This window comes from Myxocyprinus asiaticus, chromosome 19 (genome assembly GCF_019703515.2).
Source record: "Myxocyprinus asiaticus isolate MX2 ecotype Aquarium Trade chromosome 19, UBuf_Myxa_2, whole genome shotgun sequence".
Lineage (NCBI taxonomy): Eukaryota > Metazoa > Chordata > Actinopteri > Cypriniformes > Catostomidae > Myxocyprinus > Myxocyprinus asiaticus.
The window spans coordinates 5,087,006-5,111,047 of record NC_059362.1 but is presented as its reverse complement, the minus strand read 5'-3'; the positions used below and the strand labels follow the sequence as shown (position 1 = coordinate 5,111,047).

Below are 24,042 nucleotides of genomic sequence, written 5' to 3'. Positions count from 1 at the left end.
TCACATTCCAAGTGGAGAGAGACAATCCACTCATATTAACATTTGACATTTTGACATATTAGACTAAATAGATTGTGTCAAAAACAAAATTATAAAGACCACATTCCAACATTAAAAGCAACAAACAAACCCCGAACTTCCCAGTTCAGAAAAAAGAAAACATGCACATTAACACCATGCACAACAGCGCCAACCAGCTTCCGTCCCTCTAAACTGAAACAGTCCGTGACGCTTACAAGAGCCCCCACGACAACTTTGCCGTCAGATTGCTCAAGCTGGTGCTTCTATACAAATTTTGTGAGACAGAATTACACAACAGAAAATAACCTATAAAACAAACTCCAGCCAATAGGCGGAATAAACACAAAGATGTGTAGATTTATCCACATAACTGTTCCGAAGGAGTGTTACTACACAAATCAAACTCCAGTTGCTAGGCAGAACCAGCACAAAAAGAAACAAAAAAGGCACCCAGTTTCCTCAGGCAGTCAAGTGAATGTTCAGTGAATCAGGACCACTCGGCTGTTACATAAGTGCAAAAAAATGCCCTAATCACTCCAATGTTTTGCAAGAAATATTCCACAGAACAAACTCCAACCAATAGGAGGCATAAGCTCAAACATCGTGCAGATTCATCCACAACACTGTCCCAAAGGAGTGTTACTCCACAAAACAAACTCCAGCCGCTAGGTGGAATCAACACAAAAAGGAACAAAGAAGGCACTCAGCTTCCTCGGACGGTCAAGTGAATGATCAGTGAGTCAGATCCACTCGGCTGTATAGACAGTATCACACAATAACTTACTCATTCCATTGACTTTATGAAGGACATTGCTTGCTGTGGGCATGTAAATATTTTGCGGCCATCCTTAGTATCTATTCTCAGTTTGGCCGGGAACATCAGTGCAAAAGTGACCTTCCGCTGATGTAAGAGTTTCTTGCATTCCTTGAATTGATCACGTTTCACTGTTGTCGAATTCGCAAAGTCTGTGAACAAGAAAATGCTGTGGTTCTTCCAAGAAAGCCTTCCTTTACTCCTCGCATGACACGAGATCTTTATTGGATGATCTCAGAAATTTGGCCAGAGTTGATCGTGGCCTGTCTCCCTCAGTGGATCTCAGAGCCGGAACTCTGTGAGCTCGCTCGATTTCCAGCATATGGCCTGTTATGTCGAGCAGACTCAGGAAGAGCTCATCTAGAAATTTCACCATTCCTCGGCCTTCTTCATTCTCAGGAATTCCAACAATTCGGATGTTGTTTCACCAGCTACGATTCTCTAAATCTTCCAACTTTTCCAAAATGCGTTCCAAATCTGTCTTGGTTGTTAGCGGGTTAGCAGCTAATTCCCTCTCCGATGACTCCACATAATCGATCCATTTCTCGACAACCGACACTCCTGTAACCAACTCTCCCGTCTCCATGGCAGTGATCGATCAATGTATTACAGCAAGATTCTCTAGGTCAGCAACAACCTTCGCCAGCATTGCCGACATTCTCGACAGTTGAATCTCTCCCACCGTACCGTCCAAATTGAGTCCCTGGTCTGCGGGTATTAGCTTGAGCACGTAAGTGTCTTTAAATGTCTCCAGAGCCCGAGGATTTTGACTTCTTTGACATATTGTCTTCATAGAACAGTCATGGAACATGGTATATAGAATCTCACCGGTTTATGACACAAAAAGTATTAAAAACTAGTAAAGTGCGCAGAGTTCGCCATTCACAAATGTTTTTATGTTCGTGTTGGGATGACAAAAGTACCAGTATTTCTATATCATGTCGACTAATATATAAATATTAGGGCTGTCAATCGATTACATTTTTACATGGTGTGCCAATTTTTTTGTTTGTTGATATTAATTTTTATTGATTCCATTCAACAAATTAAATAAACATCACAGAAAATGCGGAATCAAATTATGTACAATTAAATCCTTCCCCCCGAACACCCCCACCCAACACAAACACTCACCCCAGTGGTCATAAATATAAAAAAAATAAAATAAAATAAATTAAAAAAATAAAATAAAAACAAAAAACACAAAACACGCACACAAACAAAAAAAAAAATAAAAAAAAATAAAAAGCATATTTTCAAAAATCAATCAAATTGCATGCACATATTTAAAACTAGAGATCCCTCTCCACTACCCCTCCCTGAAAGCCTTCCAAAAAGGCAAAATATCTGCCCCATTTCTTATCAAATAACCACAGATTTCCCAGCCTTCTATACATCCCTTCCTCAAAGGCCACCACCCTCCCAATCTCCGAGCACCAACCGACCTCCAACCCCTTAAAATAACCTGTCTGCCGATCATGACGCTCGTTAGGACTCAACTCTTTATGTGCCGATTCTCAATGTTGATGACCACCCCATCGCCCAAAATACAGAGTCTGGGGCAAAGTGAAAGCCGAGTGCCCAATACATCACATATAAGACTCTGAACTTTCAACCAGAACTCCTGGATCTCAACACACCTCCCAAGCCACGGCCACAGAGGATACCGAGGACCAGTTGGTCTCCATATAAACACTGATTTCAGTCTTTAACATTTGTTGGAAATCAGGATTTTGCAAAAGGGATACATTAAGGCGCCAACTATATGATTTATTTTTCTCTTGATCCGAGACTAAAATGTTTCCAATTGAGCAATCAACAACAGATGAAATGAGGGATTTGGATATTTAAAAAAAATTTATTCAAGAATAAATCTTATGGACTGATTACAAAAATGTATAGTCTCTACCAGGTGAGTTCAAAAGTCTCCAAATATCTGCAAGACCAAGATTTTTACACATCCTGTGAAGCGTCAATGTTGCTCTAGGGGGCTTACACACTTTTGCTTCACTATGATCAAGGACTGAGTCCATCAAAAGATTAAAGTCTCCTCCCAAAATTATATCATGAGGGGTGCCAGCGACTTGCAACATCCCTTCAAAATCTATAAAAATGTCCTGATCATCAGCGTTAGGTGCGTAAATATTAGCCAAAATCAGACTTTGCCCCTGAATTTCTGCTAAAACATTAATGACTCTTCCTAATTTATCATTAAACTGTTTGAGAAATTTGAATTGTAAATGTTTATTTACCAATATAATAACTCCCTTGCTCTTACTTGAGCCAACACTAAAGAAAACATGTCCACCCCATATCTTCCCAAATTTTTCAGCTTCCTGCGGGGAAAGATGTGTTTCTTGAAGAAACACTATATCATATTTCTTACGTTTAAAAAAAGAAATAACCTTCCTTCTTTTTATGGGGTGCCCCAACCCATTCACATTCCACGTGGAGAGAGATAGTACATTCATACCAACATTCGACATTGATATAATAGAAAAAATAAATTGTGTGCCAGAAACAAAATTATGAAGAACACATTTCAACATCAATGCAACAATAAAACCCCGAACTTCCCCCCCGAACAAAACAAATAGAAAAAAGAAAAACATGTGCATTAACCCTACGCATGAAAGCACCAACTGGCGTCAATCCCTTTAAAATCAAAGAGTCCATGTACGCCTACGAGAGCCCCTGCGACAACTTTGCCATCGAATTGCTCAATTTTGCCTCACAAATTTGTAAGGCAAAATTACATAACATCAAATATTTTGTAAAACAAACCCCAGCCAATAGGCAGAATAAACACAAAGAACGTGTAGACTCATTCACAGAACTGTCTCAAAGGTGTGTTCCTTCACAAAACAAATTCCAGACGATATAAAGCCGTTCAGTTTCCTCGGTCAGACAAACGAATCTTCAGTGAGCCAGCTGATGAGTGCAGCAGATGACATAATCATTCCAATGTCCCACGAAAATACTCCACAAATCATACTCCAGCCAACAGAAGGCATAAGCATAAGGAACTGACAGATTCATCCATAACTGTCCCGAAGTAATGTTATTTAACAAAACAAGCTCCAACCGCTAGGTGGAACCAGCACAAAAGGAAACGAAACATGCATCCCGGTTCCTCGGATGGTCAAGAGTCAATTCACTCAGAGGCTGCATAAAAGTATATCCCATGATTTACACAGTCTGCCAACTTTATAAAAGACATCCTTTGTGTGGGCATGTAGATATTTTGTGGTCATCCCTTCATTGTAAAAGTGATCTTCCGTCATTTCAAAAGTTTCTTTAAGGAAAAGTGTTAATCCACAAAACAAAACAAACTCCAGCCGCTCGGTGGAGCCAACGCAAAAGGAAACAAAAATGGCACCCAGCTTCCTCCGGAAGCCAGAGTATGTACAGTGAGTCAATCCACTCACAAGAAAAACACCCAATGGTTACTCACCCATTGTTTCAATAAAAGACATTGCCTGATTGGGACATGTAAATACTTTGCTGCCGTCCTTGGTGTTTATTCTCAGTCTGGCTGGAAACATCAGAGCAAAAGTGATCTTCCGCTGATGTAAGAGTTTCTTGCATCCCTCTCGTCGAGTTTGCAAAGTCCGGGAAAAAGTAAATATTGTAATTCTTCCAAGAAAGCTTTCCTTTGCTCCTCGCCTGGCGCAACACGAGATCTTTATCGGATGATCTCAAAAATTTGGCCAGAATCGATCGGGGCCTTCCTCCCTCAGCAGATCTGTGAGCTGGGACTCTGTGAGCTCGCTTGATTTCCAGCTTGTGGCCTGTCATGTCGAGCAGACTCGGGAAAAGCTCGTCTAGGAATTTTACCATATCTCTGCCCTCCTCATGCTCAGGAATTCCAACAATTCGAATGTTGTTCCTGTGGCTTCTATTCTCAATATCTTCAAGCTTTTCAAGAACACGAAGCTTTCCATTCTTTAATGATTCCATATAAACTTCTAACAAAAGTGGAGCCAGTTCTGTAGCATAAGATTTGAAAAACTCAGAGGCATAGCAGTCAGGCCCCGGAGCCTTGCCTGTAGGCAAGGCCTTAATTACCTCATCAAGCTCCTCCAAGGTTATCTCAGAATCAAGATAATTGTTTTGCTCAGTCATCAGTTTATGAAGATCTAATGGTTCCACAAAGTTCCTAGTAGATGAAGACATGGAACTATAGAGATCAAAGTAGAATTCTTTAAAAGCATTATTAATATCAATGGCTGAGGTAAATATTTCACCACCCACAGATTTCACCGAGGGAATGGTAGAAAAAGACTCTCTCTGCTTTATATGTCTAGCCAAAATTTTTCCTGCTTTGTCCCCCGACTCAAAGTATGACTGTCTTGCCCTGAATAACCAAAATTCCACTTTCCGCGACAAAATAGTATTATATCTGTATTTCAATAGGGTCAATTCTCTGAGGCCATCAGATGACATACGGCGCTTCAGCTCTGCCTCGGCATGTTTAATATTTCCTTCCAACTCCACAAGTTCTTGTGCTTTGGATTTTTTGGTGAATGAGGCATACTGTATGATCCGACCCCTAAGAACCGCCTTAAGTTCCTCCCAAGTCACGCCAACACAGGATACTGAGGACCAGTTGGTCTCCATATAAACATTGATTTCAGTCTTTAACATTTGTTGGAAATCAGGATTTTGCAAAAGGGACACATTAAGGTGCCAACTATATGATTTATTTTTCTTTGTATATGGCAACACCTCTAAACTCACAAGGGCGTGATCTGAGACTAAGATATTTTAAATTGAGCAATCAACAACAGATGAAATGAGGGATTTGGATATAAAAAAAATCTATTCTAGAATAAATATTATGGATTGATGAAAAAAAATGTATAGTCCCTACCAGATGGGTTCAAAAGTCTCCAAATATCTGCAAGACCAAGATTTTTACACATCCTGTGAAGCGTCAATGTTGCTCTAGGGGGCTTACACACTTTTGCTTCACTATGATCAAGGACTGAGTCCATCAAAAGATTAAAGTATCCTCCCAATATTATATCATGAGGGGTGCCAGCGGTTTGCAGCATCCCTTCAAGATCTATAAAAATGCCCTGATCATCAGCGTTAGGTGCATAAATATTAGCCAAAATCAACCTTTGCCCTTGAATTTCAGCTAAAACAATAATGACTCTCCCTAATTTATCTTTAGTCTGTTTGAGACATTTGAATTGTAGATGTTTATTAATCAATATAATGACTCCCTTTAACTTACTTGAGCCAGCACTAAAGAAAACATGTCCACCCCATATCTTCCCAAATTTTTCAGCTTCCTGCGGGGAGAGATGTGTTTCTTGAAGAAACACTATATCATATTTCTTACGTTTAAGAAAAGTAATAACCTTCCTTTTTATGGGGTTCCCCAACCCATTTACATTCCATGTGGAGAGAGACAATCCACTCATATTAACATTTGATATTTTGATATAGTAGAAAAAATTAATTGTGTGTCAAAAACAAAGTTATACAGACCACATTCCCCATTAGTGAAACAATCAGACCCCGAACTTCCCCCCGAACAAAACAAACAGAAAAAAGAAAAACGTGCGCATTAACCCCGTGCACGAAAGCGCCAACCAGCGACAATCCCTCTAAACTCAAAAGGTCCATGAACGCCCACGAGCCCCCAGGACAATTTTGCCATCGGATTGCTCAATTTTACCTCACAAATTTGTGAGGCAAAATTACATAACAGAAAATACTTTGTAAAATAAACCCCAGCCAATAGGAAGAATGAACACAAAGTACATGTAGATTCATTCACAGAACAGCCAGCTGTTATGAGTTCAGCGGATGACATAATCATTCCAATGTCCCATAAAAATACTCAAAATAAACTCCAGCTAGCAGGAGGAATAAGCACGAAGAACGAACAGATTAATCCACAGCTGTTCCAAAGGAGTGTTATTCAATAGAACAAGCTCCAGCCGCTAGGCGGAACCAATACAAAAAGAAACAAAACCGGCATCCCGGTTCCCTGGATGGTCGAGTCAATTCACTCGGAGGCCACATAAAAGTATATACCATGACTTACACAATCTGTCAACTTTATAAAAGACATCCTTTGTGTGAGCATGTAGATTTTGTGCGGTCATCCATAGTGTCCACTCTCAAACTGGCCGGGAACTTCAATGCAAAAGTAAACTTTCGTCAATGCAAAAGTTTCTTTAAGGAAAAGTGTTATTCACAAAACCAACTCCAGCCGCTCGGCGGAGCCAATGCAAAAAGAAAAAAGAAACCAAAATGACGCCTAGCTTCCTCAAAAGCCAGAGTAAGTACAGCGATTCGACCCACTCACATGAGAAACACCCAATGGTTTACTTACCCATTGATTCTATAAAAGACATTGCCTGATTGGGACATGTAAATACAAATATTTGAATTATCTAAATTACATTTTTACTATAAAACACCACCTTTAACCAGCCCCAACCAGTAGGTGGCAGTATGCACGAGAATGCAAATCAACAAAAAACAAAAGAAGAAGAATGTGGTAGTGAAAGTGGAGATTTATAGTAAAATGGACTTAGATATTGATCTGTGTTTCACCCAAGCCTATCATATAGCTTCTGAAGATATGGATTTAACAACTAGAGTCATATGGATTACTTTTATGCTGCCTTTATGTGCTTTTCGGACATTCAGAGCTCTGGCAATCATTCACTTACATTGTATGGACCTACAGAGCTGAAATATTCTTCTAAAAATCCTCATTTGTGTTCTGCAGAAGAAAGTAAGTCATACACATCTGGGATGGCATGAAGGTGAGTAAATTATGAGAGAATTTTCATTTTTGTGTGAATTGTTTTTTAAACCTTTAAGGTGCACTCAGTAATATTTTTGTTCATGTTGCGCTGACACCTAGCGGCATAGATTCATTAAATCAAGAGCAAAAGTTCATAATTACAGATGCAATTGTAGAAATGCACTTTTCACAGTCATTTATTCTGAGAGTTTATTTATTAATGTGATCTCAACATGGCTGTGCTTATTAATATGACTAGCCATGACTAGAGTCTTCAAAATTTGCACTATTTCCCTGGTTCAGTGGTGCTATTACCACCTGTAGAATGCATGCAGTTAACAGAATTTTACATTTGTATATGTTTTATATCATGCAAGCAGTAAATCATCAAAGGATATGATAAAATGATGGAGTAGTGTGTTATAAATAAACAAAAGGTAAGAAAGATCGTGCTATAGTGAATATAGTCATGGCTGAAGGGTGTTGTTAGCCAGTCATAGACAGAAATAGGTAATTAAGCCTCATTGGCTCTCTCTTGTACCTGCAACAGATCAAAAGTTTCTATGATTTAACACTGCTGATATCTAGTTATGGCTGACTATAGTCTATAGCAGGGGTGGTTCTAGGGTCATTGGTTATTCAGGGCTTAGCACAGACCTCTGTGGATACTTATGGGGCCCTCCTTGTCACAGTTGGGGGGTGGGGGAATATAAAGGACCCAAATGCAGAGATGACAGTTCAATGGGATTTATTAAACAAAGAATCAAAGTCACAGAAAAGGTGCTCCCGGAACCCGGCTGCTGATGGCTGATCCAACCAGCCGTGCAAAAACAAATGTGCATTTGAAAGCAGCCACCAGACAGCATGTGTTTGGTATTACCGATAGTGTAGAAAGACCGGTATCATTACTTATGTATACAGGTGCATCTCAATAAATTAGAATGTCGTGGAAAAGTTCATTTATTTCAGTAATTCAACTCAAATTGTGAAACTCGTGTATTAAATAAATTCAATGCACACAGACTGAAGTAGTTTAAGTCTTTGGTTATTTTAATTGTGATGATTTTGGCTCACATTTAACAAAAACCCACCAATTCACTATCTCAAAAAATTAGAATATGGTGACATGCCAATCAGCTAATCAACTCAAAACACCTGCAAAGGTTTCCTGAGCCTTCAAAATGGTCTCTCAGTTTGGTTCACTAGGCTACACAATCATGGGGAAGACTGCTGATCTGACAGTTGTCCAGAAGACAATCATTGACACCCTTCACAAGGAGGGTAAGCCACAAACATTCATTGCCAAAGAAGCTGGCTGTTCACAGAGTGCTGTAGTGTTGTATGCTTGGGCATGTTAACAGAAAGTTGAGTGGAAGGAAAAAGTGTTGAAGAAAAAGATGCACAACCAACCGAGAGAACTGCAGCCTTATGAGGATTGTCAAGCAAAATCGATTCATGAATTTGGGTGAACTTCACAAGGAATGGACTGAGGCTGGGGTCAAGGCATCAAGAGCCACTACACACAGACGTGTCAAGGAATTTGGCTACAGTTGTCATATTCCTCTTGTTAAGCCACTCCTGAACCACAGACAATGTCAGAGGCGTCTTACCTGGGCTAAGGAGAAGAACTGGACTGTTGCCCAGTGGTCCAAAATCCTATTTTCAGATGAGAGCAAGTTCTGTATTTCATTTGGAAACCAAGGTCCTAGAGTCTGGAGGAAGGGTGGAGAAGCTCATAGCCCAAGTTGCTTGAAGTCCAGTGTTAAGTTTCCACAGCCTGTGATGATTTGGGGTGCAATGTCATCTGCTGGTGTTGGTCCATTGTGTTTTTTGAAAACCAAAGTCACTGCACCCGTTTACCAAGATATTTTGGAGCACTTCATGCTTCCTTCTGCTGACCAGCTTTTTAAAGATGCTGATTTCATTTTCCAGCAGGATTTGGCACCTGCCCACACTGCCAAAAGCACCAAAAGTTGGTTAAATGACCATGGTGTTGGTGGGCTTGACTGGCCAGCAAACTCACCAGACCTGAACCCCATAGAGAATCTATGGGGTATTGTCAAGAGGAAAATAAGAAACAAGAGACCAAAAAATGCAGATGAGCTGAAGGCCACTGTCAAAGAAACCTGGGCTTCCATACCACCTCAGCAGTGCCACAAACTGATCACCTACATGCCACGCCAAATTGAGGCAGTAATTAAAGCAAAAGGAGCCCCTACCAAGTATTGAGTACATATACAGTAAATGAACATACTTTCCAGAAGGCCAACAATTCACTAAATGTTTTTTTTTTTTTATTGGTCTTATGATGTATTCTAATTTTTTGAGATAGTGAATTGGTGGGTTTTTGTTAAATGTGAGCCAAAATCATCACAATTAAAAGAACCAAAGACTTAAACTACTTCAGTCTGTGTGCACTGAATTTATTTAATACACGAGTTTCACAATTTGAGTTGAATTACTGAAATAAATGAACTTTTCCACAACATTCTAATTTATTGAGATGCACCTGTAAGCTACTTAATATTAAACTGACTGTTTGTTACACAGCCATAGCCTACATATTCATTGTAACATTACCATTTTCATTTTTTGTAAAACTTTACCTGAATCTGTGATTGCATGTCTCCGAAAACTTTGTCTTCTCTGGTGCAAAAATCACTAAATAATTCCATAAATTGACATCAGCCTTCAACGTGCTCCAATGATTAAGGGCTTAGGGTGTTCCAGTTAAACCCATTGCATGGGTTCCGCCAGTAGTGGGCACTTGCGCAACGTAAGTAATGACGTACATTCGAGTCCATGAGATAGAGGGAAGTTAGCGAGGGAAGGGGATACAATTCTGAAGCGGAACACGTCCTAACTCTGCGTTCCAAACAGGATAAATCCACCTCTGAAGGGCACTTCGAAGGGGAAAGACTGTGGCCGCCATGTTGAAGGGTCATTCCAAACCGAAAGGCTCATAAATAACAGCGGCTCCTTTGGCTTGGATAGATGACGTTTGTTGCGGCGGGGTGTGGTCGAGCGTTCGTCCGGAGAGGGAGAAAGCGGTAAGGGTGTACACACCTAAGCACTATAATGTCTAACACCTGTTTCTGATTGCAGTAAGCACTGGGGAGAGCGATAAAAAAGGACCACGCCAGTGACCAGGGGGAGAGAGCTACCTGTTTGATAGAGATTGTGCAGAGTTTAAGCTAAAGAGTGTTATGCTGAAAATCCCGTTTGAGCTTGTTTATTAAAGTTATACCTTTGAGTTGAAGCCCAAGTTTCCCGTGTCCTCCTTTCCCTCCCTTCATTGAACATTTACAACGTTAAAGTGCATTCTGAATTGCTGATTTTTTGAGCCCTACACCCTTCAACCCTGCTAAGCTCTCAGCCTTGAGGGTAAACCTTCTGAACGGAATAGGGCGTAGGGATGAACCCTTCGGAATGGAACGTACCCTGAATCTCCACTTTCAGTTCCACATTCTTCTTTTGTTTTTTGTCGATTTGCATTCTCACGCATATTGCCACCTACTGGTTGGGGCTGGTTAAAGGTGGTGTTTTATAGTTAAATTTAATTAATTCAAATACAAGAGCACATCATATGTGGAAGGCTTTGCTGTCTACTCTCCTTGGTTTGGCGTGTTGCCTTTACAGCTGGAGTTTCGCTGACTGCCCCCTACTGCCACAGATCTAAAAAAAAAAATCAAGGTGGTACAAGGTAGGAGCATTCCTAATTCTGGAATTTATAGTACACACTGTACAAGTCGAGGGGCATGATTAATAGCATGGGGGTTTTTTTTAATGCGTAATCTTTCATATAATGAATCACACTAAATGAACGCATTAAATTGACAGCTCTAGTATCCATAGCTATGTTCAGAATAGCATACTACCATACTACTCTTACTATATACAGAAATAGTACACTGCCTGGGCAAAAAAATAAAAAATAAATAAATAAAGTCGCCGTTTGGATTTTATTTAAATACTTAAGAGCCTATTATTGGATCATTATTGCAGTGATTAATATGTTTCAGCTAGCAATAATTCTTTTAACCCTAACTGATGCAGTGTGTAGCTTCCCATTTCTTAAACAACCATGTCGGAAGATGTGTCCTGAGGTCGTGGAAAAGATGTTACAGTGCTTCAGAAGGGGCAAATTATTGGCCTGTACCAAGCAAAGAAAACAACTAAGGAGAAATCACTGGAATTGTGTTAAGAACTATTATTAAAACCTAGAAGGATAGTGGTGAACCGTCAGCTTCACGAAAGAAATGTGGTCAGAAAAAAATCTTGAATGATCGTGATAGGAGATCACAAATGCTTGAAGTCACATCATAAAAAATGGACAGTAGAACTCACGGCTATGTTTAATAGTGAAAGTAAGAGCATTTCCACATGCACAATGTGACGAGAACTTACAGGATTGGGACTAAGCAGCTGTGTGGCCACAAGAAAGCCACTTCTTAGTGAGGCCAATAGGAAAAAACAACTTCAATTTGCTAGGGAGCATAAAGATTAAACTGTGGAGCAATGGAAAAAGACAATGTGGTCTGATGAGTCAAGATTTACCCTATTCCAAAGCAATGGGCACGTCAAGGTAATAGGGGAAGCGCATGAAGCGATGCACCAGTCATGCACAGTGCCCACAGTATAAGCATCTGGAGGCAGTGTTATGATCTGGGGTTGCTTTAATTGGTCAGGTCTAAGCTCAGCAACATTATGCAGCAATAAAATGAAGTCAGCTGACTACCTGAATGTACTGAATGACCAGGTTATCCCATCAATGGATTTGTTCTTGCCTGATGGTATGGGTATATTCCAGAATGACAATGCCAAGATTCATCAGGCTCAAATTGTGAAAGAGTGGTTCAGGGAACATGAGGAATCATTTTCACACATGAATGAATTTGCCACTAGATGTCCATCAAGCAGAATTCACCATCATGCGGATTCCAATTGAGATGACTATAGCAAAATCTGACAGTGCCTTAATACAAGTATTAGCATTGATATCAAAGATATTTTTGGCCTTAATGATGGTACTTGGTATCATATCAAAAAGGAAATAAGTGGTATACTGTAATTGTATTTGCCTATGCCCATCCTAGCAGTCCTCCATTTAAAACCCCATTGCAAAATAGTTTTTGCAAAGTAGAGCTGAAGAATATAATTAATAAGAAAAGAGTAATAACTAGACATCTTATTAGCTTGACTGTCAGTAATTATGGAAGGTAGGGGGTGCACCATGTATCTTCTTCTCTCTTTTTTTTTTTTTTAGCTTCTTTTTTTCACCTTTAGTTTTTTTTTCTTTGAGAGCTTCTTCATACCCAAAATAAATAAATAAACAAACTACTTAGTGTTGACGGATGGAGTACATAAGACATACAGACTACAAAAATGCCATTTGGCTCTCGGGTGTCTTGTGACCAAATTCTACTTACATCAATGGTGCCATATATAATTTGAGAGCCAGATGAAAGTACAAGATTTTCAGTGAATAACAACTTAAATTTAAGTCTGTTTGTCACACAAAGCTATTGTATGACTTGAGAAGACTTGGAATATACTGCAAAAGTCATATGGACTATTTAATTTTTTTTTTATGGTGCTTTTTTGTCATTTTAGAACTTGACAATCCCAGTCCCCATTCAATTTCATTATATGGAAAAGACATTCAGGACATTTTTCAAAAGTAAGAAAGTCATACCAGTTAGGAATGACTGAGTGTGATTAAATGATGACAGAGTTTTCTAAAAAGTCTAAACAGCTGATGATAAGCAAAGCAGATACAATATGTGCCCAGACGAGGAGTGTGATAAGTGCGTTATGGTGACTGTTGGCTTTGCTCATCTGCCTCCCAGAACAGCACATTCTCACCTACTGTGCTGTAATTCTGTCCAACTCTCTCTGCGTATGATTTTTCTAAAATACACAAACACCATGACAATAATAATCACTTACTTTGCAGTCATGGCAGCCAGGCTGTAATTAATAAGATGTTCCTTCATATTCTTAGCGAATGACTGGTAATGAGATGAGAATTGTGCACTTTGATGCAGTGAAGTGGGTGGAGATGCTGTAGCTAGCCGTATCAACTTAATCACACACACAGATCTTTAAAAAAAACAAAAAAAACAATAACACCTGATTGTTTATTACAGTAGCACTCGCTCTCTCTCAACCATCCAAATGACAAACAGTTTTAATGTTTGTTGATACTATAGCTAAGGAGTCATTCTATGAAACGGATACCACTTCAATTTTGTAAAGTTGATTTTAAAAGAACGTTTCTGTACGATTTTAAACATTCATCAGATAAAGAACGTCAATAGGGGTTTTCACGCTTGAAAATGTTACTCCAGGGTCGAACCTTAACCCATGGTAAACATAATGCAGGTGCTATTTACACCTAGGAGCAAATAGTCCCTACGAAGAAGGCCCAGTTTTTCTTAATTAAAATTCACTGAAACAGATAAATTATCCTGTTTTAACCTCTTCAACTCTGGGGTATTTTTGGGCTGCTGCCTGCAATTTTTCACACTCAAATTTAAAAGCCGGACTAATTGCCAAAAAATATTTTTTTCTAATTTTTTCATAAATCCGCCCAAATAATAAAAAAAGACTCCATTTATTCATAAATAATATTGTATATTTACAATAATATGTTGATTTTTTTTATTATTATTATTTATTAAATTTCCTTGTAAGCATGTAATTCTGGTTTTGTTCACTCCATCTCCCTTCAAAAAGTTTTCTTTTATTCCACTAGATGGCAGCAAGTACTAGTAAAAATATTCAATAATAATCACAAAATGGCAATCTGAAATGTAGGTGGCACTCTAATGCATTTTAGCCCTCACAGATGTGCTCATCCATAGACATTCAGACTAATTTTCAGTTCATGTATCATCCCCATTGTTTCATCAAATATCTCAGCCTTTGAGTGGACTAGACGCTCAATCTAGGTGTCATTAGTAAGCTTCCCTTTGTGATGTTGTATAACATTCTATCATCGATAGTTGATAACATATATTTCCGATGATTCTGTTTAGCATGCTTTTCCTGCTGGACCACATATTTTGTTTTGGACATCTAAGATATAACATTGGATTACTCACACAAGCTCACAGACAAGTAAAAAATGGCTCATTTTTAGAAAACTGCCTAAGGTAAAAGCAGATATAAAGTTTTTAGCTATTTGGGCTTACTGTAGCAGTGATCGGTGCATAAAAGAGACGTTTGTTTTTGATGTCTTATGAAATGATGAAATATTCCATTATGTGATTCTTTTGAAAGTCTTTCGAACTGTGGTATTAGGGCAGTAACATTTTTTTACAGTCACATTACTGAGAATGAGAGCTTTCACATTAATATTTCTACCACATTACCTTTATCTGGTGCTGATTTGTGACACGAATGCTTTCAGGCCTTATTTTGTTAATTTATTTAACATAAACACAGAAGTGATCAGATTCTAAGCTTTCAAATGGCCACATATGCCAGACTTATTTATTAGACTTGAACATTGCAAGTGTAAACCTTTTTCGTGACACAGTGCCCACTTTTGGACCTGCTGTTGGGTCCGTAGAGTTAAAGCAGTAGTGTGAATGGGAAAACCAATATACATTTCATCATGGCAACATTTTGGTGTTAATGCAATTTGAAATGTTATTTTAAATTTTATTTTTGTGATTGGCAGAATGGACACTTAAAAAAAGAAAGAAAATCAAATTTTGTGTCCCAGGGGTTTCAAATTTATTTATGGTACTTTGCAAATGTCTTTTATTCATAGAGTGTATTGCCTAACCCTTGAATCTGAACAAGATTTTCAATATTACATCATGAAAATCCATCTTTAAAATATTAGTACATTTTAAAAACTGTTAATAGACATAATTTGTTACAGTACTTATTGTGTGAAAATGAACTGCCCCACAGTTGTCATCATTTCCACTAACAGATTTGTTACAAATTGAAATTTGCTTGAGCATGCTTGAGATGAAATATGAGATCTATGTGTGCAGAAAATAAAATCAAGGTATCACCTATTAACAGATATTTTTTCTGATTGTGCCATTTCTAATCAAGCTGTAACATTATGCAAAAAGTTTGAATATATTTTAAATTGCATTGATTTAACATATATAAAATGTTAGCTATGAAATTAACCTCAGCAAGACAAATGAATCAGCCATTTTACTCAAAACCAGAAAATGTTCCACAAAATACTGCACATATTATGAAATGTGGTGGAAAAGACATTTCTTCTTGACTCGGAAAAACCTGACAGAATTCTCCTGATGCATATATTTGGGCATTGTTATTATACAAATGAAACAAACTAGTGTGAGTGTGAAGTGTGACCTCATTTTCTAAAAGTCCACAGAGCTTTAAGTGCCCATTTCTGAAGAAATACCCACAACTGAGAAAAATACTTAATGTTTGTTGATGACAGCTGTGGCCATTTAAGTATCGCAGAGGAGCACTGCATATTAGAAAAGAAATGGGCCATGATAAGGAATCAAACAGATGTCTCTTTCAAGACAACATGTCTATTCTCTTACTGCCTGAAATAATGTGAATGGCGCAAAGACAAGCAATCCATAAAAACAATTCCATTTCAGTCTGTTTTCAAAGAGAGCTGGACAGTAGCACTTCACATGAATGCATTCAGGGTAAAATCACTCTCAAAGTTCCTGTTAGCTCAAAATCACACCATCATCTCAACCACACAGGGCTCTGGTAAAATGGACCATGATCCACACTTGAGTGGACTGCCACCTGCTTTCAATGGACGGGATGTGGTGAAGATACTGCAAGTACTTGAGAAAGAAATTGTGGTTCAGCTGGTGTAATACAGTATAATCTCGTAGATGATGAATGGGACAGTTCATCCAAAATGAAAATTCTGCCATCATTTACTCACCCTCATGTGGTTTATGACTTACCCCGAAAAAAGAAAATAATTTAGGGCATTTACACGACCTAACACGTTGTCTGCTTTTTTTTATGTTTTCCTTAATTTTGACATCTCGGATCATTACCTTGTCTCTTGTGTATTGCGATTAGGTAAGTTCAATCAAATAACAGAACGTTATCGATGGAGTACAACTATTTTATCAACTACTAAAGGTAGCTTCAATAATAATATTCTAGATCTGTCTTAAATTCTCAGTAAGCCAAAAAGTTCAGAAGAACTTGTAGTCAAAGAAAATGTAGAAACAGTTTTCTCTAGCACTCTAGCTACAGACAGGCTCTAAAAGCAAACTCATAGAAGATAACCACAACAATCTAGGTATTTATTCAGTACCGTGGCTTAATTGACGAGGAACAAAGCTTCAACTGAACCAGATATTCTCTCTCAGCACAGTAGTAATGAATTTCTTTATTAATAAAATTGAGACCATCAGAAAGAAAATTGGAATTATGCAACCATCTGCCACAGCATTTCAGAAGACAGTACCTCATAGTATTCCCCATGAGCAACTTCAATCCTTTGCAGTTATAGGTCAGGAAAAGCTAACAAAACTTTAGAAAAAAGAGCTAGCAACAACATTATGCTAGATCCTATACCCACTAAGGTACTGAAAGAGGTGTTTCCTGTAAACTCAGAACCTCTTATCAATATTATTAACTCCTCACATTGTTCAGGACTCACTCACACACTGTCTCAGTTTAAGTCTAGACTAAAGACTCAGCCAGGCATACACCTAATTTATCCCTTAACCTGTATTTATACTGCATTAGTCAGGTCTGAAACACTTCTCATTTTCTATAACTCTGCTTTAAAGTGGATGACATTTACGCTAACATTATTGTTTTTTACCCATCTCATCCTCAGGATACTGTACAGATCCCAAGGTTACCAGAACCTGCCACATGCAGCTCCGGTCCAACCAGATTTACATTAACATATTAAAATGACTTTTTTCAAATAATGATGGTGCGGTTTTTTTACATCAGTAATGTCCTGACTATACTTTGGGATCAGTTGAATGCCACTATATATATGTATATGAATTTCCATGAGTACAGTTTGTGACTAGTCCCACAGTCCCATCAGTGAAATAGAACTGCCTTGATTTTTATATACTTTTTTTTTTTTTTTTTGAGGGTATCAAAATATATGTAAAAAAAACACACAAAAAAACCAACTAAAACCAGCCTAAGCTGGTAGGCTGGTTTTAGCTACTGGCCCTGCCTGGTCAGTTGGCTTGTTTTAGAGGGGTTTTGAAAAAATTTTGGATGGTCAGGCTTGTCTCAGCCTGACCAGCCAAATTTGTTTTTAAACCTCTCTAAAACCAGCTTGGCCAGCGATGACCAGGCTGGGCCACCAGCTTAGGCTGGTTTTAGCAGGTCTTTTCAGCATGGAGAGAGAAAGAGAAACATGTTGTTCTTGTTAATAATGTTTCCATGATGTATTAAGTCTATACACCTCATTAATATGAAAAAGTAATGGAATCTTTTTTCTTCTTCAATAAAACAGTAAAAAATAGTGCGGCCCTTGAGGCTAAAGGGATCCCCTGGGCTTTCCGAAGTTGAGTAGACCTACCCCTGGTCTTCTGTATCCTCTGCATTATTGTCAGCCAAACTATGCTTAAAGTCAGTCTTCCTTCATCTATTCTCTAATTCTCATTTCTCCATATGTCTTACCATCAGCTCTATGAGTGTTTTGAGGCTTTCTAAATTTGTCAGAAGAGAAATATGAGCTGCAATCAACATCTAATCACTTCAACTGAACACAGGCTTATAGTGGTACATTTTAGTGATTTCTTTTTCATTTTTCTTCTGAGGAAACAATTGTAACTTAAAGAAGTGAGTTAGACATGAGTGCCAGGTGTGACTCACACCTTCAGAGACAGAGATAATGTCAGCTCATCTCAGTCGTGCGGATTTGATCTGTTCACAGCGGCTTTCGATATTATAAACACTGGATGAGACATGCAAGAGTGATAAAGAATTCTCAATGAGCGCCACAGCTCACTGTTAGCACGCTGCCGTTCACTGCCGCCGTGACAGTTCAATTATGAGTGACAACTGCTGAAATGTTCATACCCTGGTATTAAGAACAAAAACAATTTACGACGAATGCAAAGTTAAATTCAGCTAAAAGATCTCTCATAAAATAACAAATAATGACAATATATACAGATGTAGTGAACTTTTAATGTTTTACTTTACTAATGTTTTAATTCAATCCCCATCCAATACAGTAAGTTTCTGTTGTCAGAATAAATAAAAAAAACCTGTGTCAAGGTCAGAATTATGTATTAGGCCAGTCACATCAAGTTACCGCACACCCTTTAAGGAATAGTTCACCCAAAAATAAAAAATTCTCTCATCATTTACTCACCATCCCAGATGTGTATGACTTTCTTCTGCAGAACACAAAAAAAATATTTCAGCTATGTAGTGCTGAATGCAAGTAAATGGGTGCCATAATTTTGACACTCCAAAAAGCACATAAAGGCAGCATAAAAGTAATCCATAAGACTCCAGTGGTTAAATCCATACCTTCAGAAGTGATATGATAGGTGTGGGTGAGAAACAGATCAATATTTAATTATTGATATTTTTGCAAGAAATTGTAAAGGGGTGTATTCATGAAGAATTTGGATCACCAAAAACACAAGAAGAAGAATGTGAAAGTTAATGTGGAGATTGACTGAGCAGGGAGGAGAATATATAGTAAAAATGGACTAAAATATTTATCTGTTTCTCACCCACACCTATCAAATTGCTTCTGAAGACATTGATTTTACTACTGGAGTCATATGGATTACTTTTATGCTAACCTATGATTTTTGGAGCTTCAAAATTCTGGCACCTATTCACTTGCATTGTATGGACCTAAAGAGCCGAGATATTCTTCTAAAAATCAGTCCTACACATTCAAAATTTTGAGTTTATGCTCATATCAAATGTTTCCATTCAGGTTCTCAAGCACACATTTTAAATTCGCAAAAAAATTGTTGATTGGAAACCCAGAAAATGTCCTGTTGCTTACTGCAGTGGGTTAAGACAAAAACTCAAGATTAACATGGAAGAGGTTGCTTTTGTTACTTGTTGCTTTACTGTGACACATCTGGTTAGGACACAGTATAGGACACTCTTTGCTAATCTGATGTATAATCCAATTTAGAAATGAAGTGTGACATTTTTGCGGCAATTAACGGAATTGCAATAATAATAATAATAATAATAATAATAATTTCAAAAAGCCTTGCGAATACGCCCCCTGTCTTCCATTGATCGAACAAACAGATAGTCCCACCCCCAACTCACACCATTGGTCGGGTCAGTGTTTTTGAATAGAGCTAGAATTTTCATTGCACCACAGAGACACTTTTAACAAAAATAAACCTACGAATGGCTAACTTATAGTTGTCTCTGCATAATTAAGCTGGGATAGGACAAAGTATTTTAACACCGAAAAGGTTACACACTTCAGTTTTAAGCATGTATACAATATACACTGATGAGCCAAAACATTATGACCACCTCCCTAATATGCTGTTGGTCGTCCACGTGCCGCCAAAACAGCACCGACCCGCCAGACATGGACTCTACAAGACCCCTGAAGATGTCCTGTAGTATCTGGCACCAAGCCATTTGCAGCAGATCCTTCAAGTCCTGTCAGTTGCGAAGCGGAGCTGCCGTGGATCGGACTTGTTGGTCCAGCACATCCCACAGATGCTCAGTCGGATTGAGATCTTGGGAATTTGGAGGCCAGGGCAACACCTTGAACTCTTCATCATGTTCCTCGAACCATTCCCGGACAATGTGTGCAGTGTGGCAGCACTGCTGAAAGAGGCCACTGCTATCAGGGAATACCATTGCCATGAAGTGGTTTCCTAGCAGAACATTGCCCAGAGCATCACACTCCCTGCACCGGCTTGTCGTCTTCACACAGTGCATCCTGGTGCCATCACTTCCCCAGGTAAACGCTGCACACGTACACGGCCGTTCACATGATGTAAAAGAAAACGGGACTCATCGGACCAGGCAACCTTCTTTCACGGATCCAAGGTCCAGTTCTGATGCCCGCGTGCCCACTGTAGGCGCTTTCGACGGTGGACCGGCCTGTGTCTACGCAACCCAACACGCAGCAAGGTGCGATGCACTGTGTTGTGACACATTCCTCCCGTAACCATCATTAAAATTGTCTGTGACACAGTAGACCTTGTGTCGGTTCGGACAAGACAGGATAGCCTTCGTTGCCCTCGAGCATCGATGAGTCTTGGGCGCCCAATATCCTGTCTCCGAATTGTGGTTTGTCCCTCCTCGGGCCACTGTCGGTAGGTACTCACAACTGCTGACCGGGAGCACCCCACAAACCTTGCCGTTTCAGAGATACTCTGACCCAGTCATCTGGCCATAACAATTTGGCCCTTGTCAAAGTCGCTCAGGTTTTTACTCCTGCATTCAACACATTGACTACGAGAACTGGTTGTTTTCTTACCATCTAATCTACCCAGACCTTGACATGTGGCCTTGTTAGGAGATGATCAACGTTATTCGCTTCACCTATGAGTGGTCATAATGTTTTGGCTCATCGGTGTACATAAATTCACCAACACCTTAATTTTTGTTATATCAACACACTTGGTATGTAATGTGATGTTATTGGCATAACTGCAATCTTTATTTTACATGTATTGCTTTACTTGTTTGGTTTTTCTTTTCAAAAACAAAAATGAACCAATGAATCCAAGAAAGCTTAAAACACACCTGCCATTTTTTTTTCAAGAAACAAAACCTGAGAACAAGGGTTGGGACAACATTTTAAAAATATCCATGCAAAGTGACATACAAAACACTATCACCTAAAAAATGCATGATCATAGGACAACAGCCTATGCATTAATAACTGTACAAACAGCGCATCTGAAATGCTAATCGATTCTAGGTTTCAAAATATTAATCATAACTAAGAGCTCCAAATCTGGTGAAATTAAAGAGAAAGTTGCTCACTAAGTTTTGCAGTGTCAGGTTTCACTAAATTTTCAGGAACAGTTCAATGAAAAGTGAAAAATTCTGTTATTATTTACTTACCCTCAAATTGTTCCAAACCTGTATGCTGCTCTTTTTAAGAATATTCATGTAGCTCCTTCCCAGTTCACAGCGACCACGTCTGTAAAGCTCCATACATCATAAAAGTAGTCCATATGACTTGTGCAATGGATTTGTCTTTCTGAAGTCATCTGATTGCTTTGTGTAAGTCACTATTTACTGAAAAACTTCACAAGGGCTTTTGCCATTGGTATGATGAAAATGGATGGTGAGTTGGGGCTGCTCCGAAAAGGAACCCCCCCCTCATAAAACCACATTGAAAGTAGCCGATAAGATCACTTTGTGTGATGAATAGGACAAAACTGTTGTGCCTAAATCAAATAGTAACTACGGCACAGGTTTTTTTGACATTTGGTCACGAGACAAACCAGAATGAATGAGGTTTCATGCTACTGACATCCAATCTGCGCTGTTTTCTGCATATTTTATTTGAGAGTGAATAACTTTTTATTCATCACACAGGGAGATGATATTGCTTCAAAAAACTTAGAATTTAGTGTTTCAACTTCTTTCACTGTGGTTTTATAGTATCTCTATTGTTGTCCTTTTTGGAACTCAACAGCTCAGAGTCACCATTCACTTTCAAAAGCTGTGCAGATGTGTTTCACTGGGGAAAAAACAAGAGTCAAGTTTAACAGAGTAAATAATGAGTTAACTTTTGGTGAACTATTCCATTAAGAGCTTTGGTGGAGGGGAAGATTTCCAGTAATAAACAGCTTAAATTTGAGTCTGTTCCTCACACAATGCATGACTTCAGAAGACTTATATACAGTATATATAATGCATGAGTCATATGGACTATTTTTTATGGAGATTTTTGTCCTTTTTAGAGTTTGAGGTGTGTGAAGATTCTTCAAAAAATCTGTTTAAAAAAAGAATAACAGCATATGGCTTTGGAATAATGACAGAATTTTCTTTTTTGGGTGAACTATTCCTTTAATCTAGCACACTTTACTGTTCTCTTCAGTAAAAAACAAATAACTGCAGAACAAACATCAGAGGACACTGTAACAAATACAGAACATAATAATAATAATAAAAAAAAAAATGCAAACCATTCCATTTTAATTATTATTATTTTTTTTTAAATAAGAACTCATTGTTGAAATAAGCTCTCTGATCAATGTCTTTAAATAGATTCACTCATCAACAGAAGTCCAATGAGGCCAAAAAGCAAAACGTTCTCCAAAAGTCTCTTGCTGTGTGGACCGGCAGAATATTTCAGGAATAAAAAACTATGTAACTGCTTAAGTTTTGCTCCAGCTGTGTTGTGTCATTATGGTATGGTGTGGTTAGGTCTCTTTGGTGCTGGTGGAGGCATGAGTTCAGAGTCAGGTGGATGTTTGCGTGACTGCATCTGCGCGCATCTGTCTAAAAACTCAAAGAGAATTTCCTTGGTGACAGGATGTTGGATACTGTTGCACACAGCTGTCGGAAAAAAAAAAGCAGATAAAAAACAAAATAACCAACTATACTTTTGAACAACCTCACAAATTCTACCTATGCTTCCCTGCTGGAAATCCAACTTAAGCTAGTAACTGTTTTGGAACATGGTAGCAGATTTCAAGATGGTCCAAGCAGGTTATTGACATTTATTACAATCCGTATGTCATCACAGCCGGCTCCATTGCGCTGTCAATGTACGGTCACCAGTCTTAATAAATTCAATTAACTTAGTCGAACTTAACAATAAACAACAACATTTTAAGCTGTTTCTTTAGCTTGACACAGCACTTCACCATGTGTGTCATCTTCCATTATATTGTGTAATTTTTCCATATTTTTCTTGCATTTCTTTAATAAAACAAGTATTAAAACGGCGTTGTTGCTGCAAATAATAATTTATGATAATTTCTCAAAATAATAACATAGACCATTTGTGTATCTATATTCAGTATTGTCATGAAATAGCCAATGTAATCATTTTCCATAATTAAACATGACAATTCACAGCACCATTTTACCTGGGATTAGAAGTAACCCAGCCAAACCCTATGTTATGCTCTTCATGCTATAATTGTTACCAACATTGTTTTTATGTTTCAAAATAAATCAGTGCTATGGCCACTGCCACTGATACAGACAGTGGTGGAAGATGTTTTACGCTACAACTTGAAACTACAGTTCTGCGAATGCAATAGTGTGATAAAGGCCTATTGTTTCATCAACTAGCCACTCTGTTCCAAAAACCCACATAACCATCTTAAGCTGCAATGACCAACTGGTTTGTTATCTGTCTAAGGTGGTCCTCCAATTTGAACCAGCTAATGACCAGCTTGGACTAGGACAGCAACAAATGATTATTTTGATAATTGATTATTTCTTTGATTAATCTGATTAAAAAATATAAACGATTGTATGCTATTGTGTACAT

General features: G+C 38.4%; 2 protein-coding genes across 3 annotated transcripts in view; one reads left to right on the top strand and one right to left on the bottom strand.

Annotated features, from left to right (window-relative positions):
* The window catches only part of LOC127409881 (unconventional myosin-VI-like), a 490,797-nt gene that overhangs the window by 465,330 nt on the left and 1,425 nt on the right, over positions 1–24,042 (top strand). The window lies entirely within an intron of this gene.
* LOC127409895 (mRNA-capping enzyme) overlaps positions 22,579–24,042 on the bottom strand; it is a 202,020-nt gene continuing 200,556 nt past the window's right edge. For both annotated transcript variants that reach the window (XM_051644849.1, XM_051644850.1), the window contains one exon: positions 22,579–23,096. In XM_051644849.1, the coding sequence (XP_051500809.1) occupies positions 22,945–23,096 (152 nt within the window). In that variant the 3' untranslated portion in view covers positions 22,579–22,944. The remainder of the gene's footprint in view (positions 23,097–24,042) is intronic.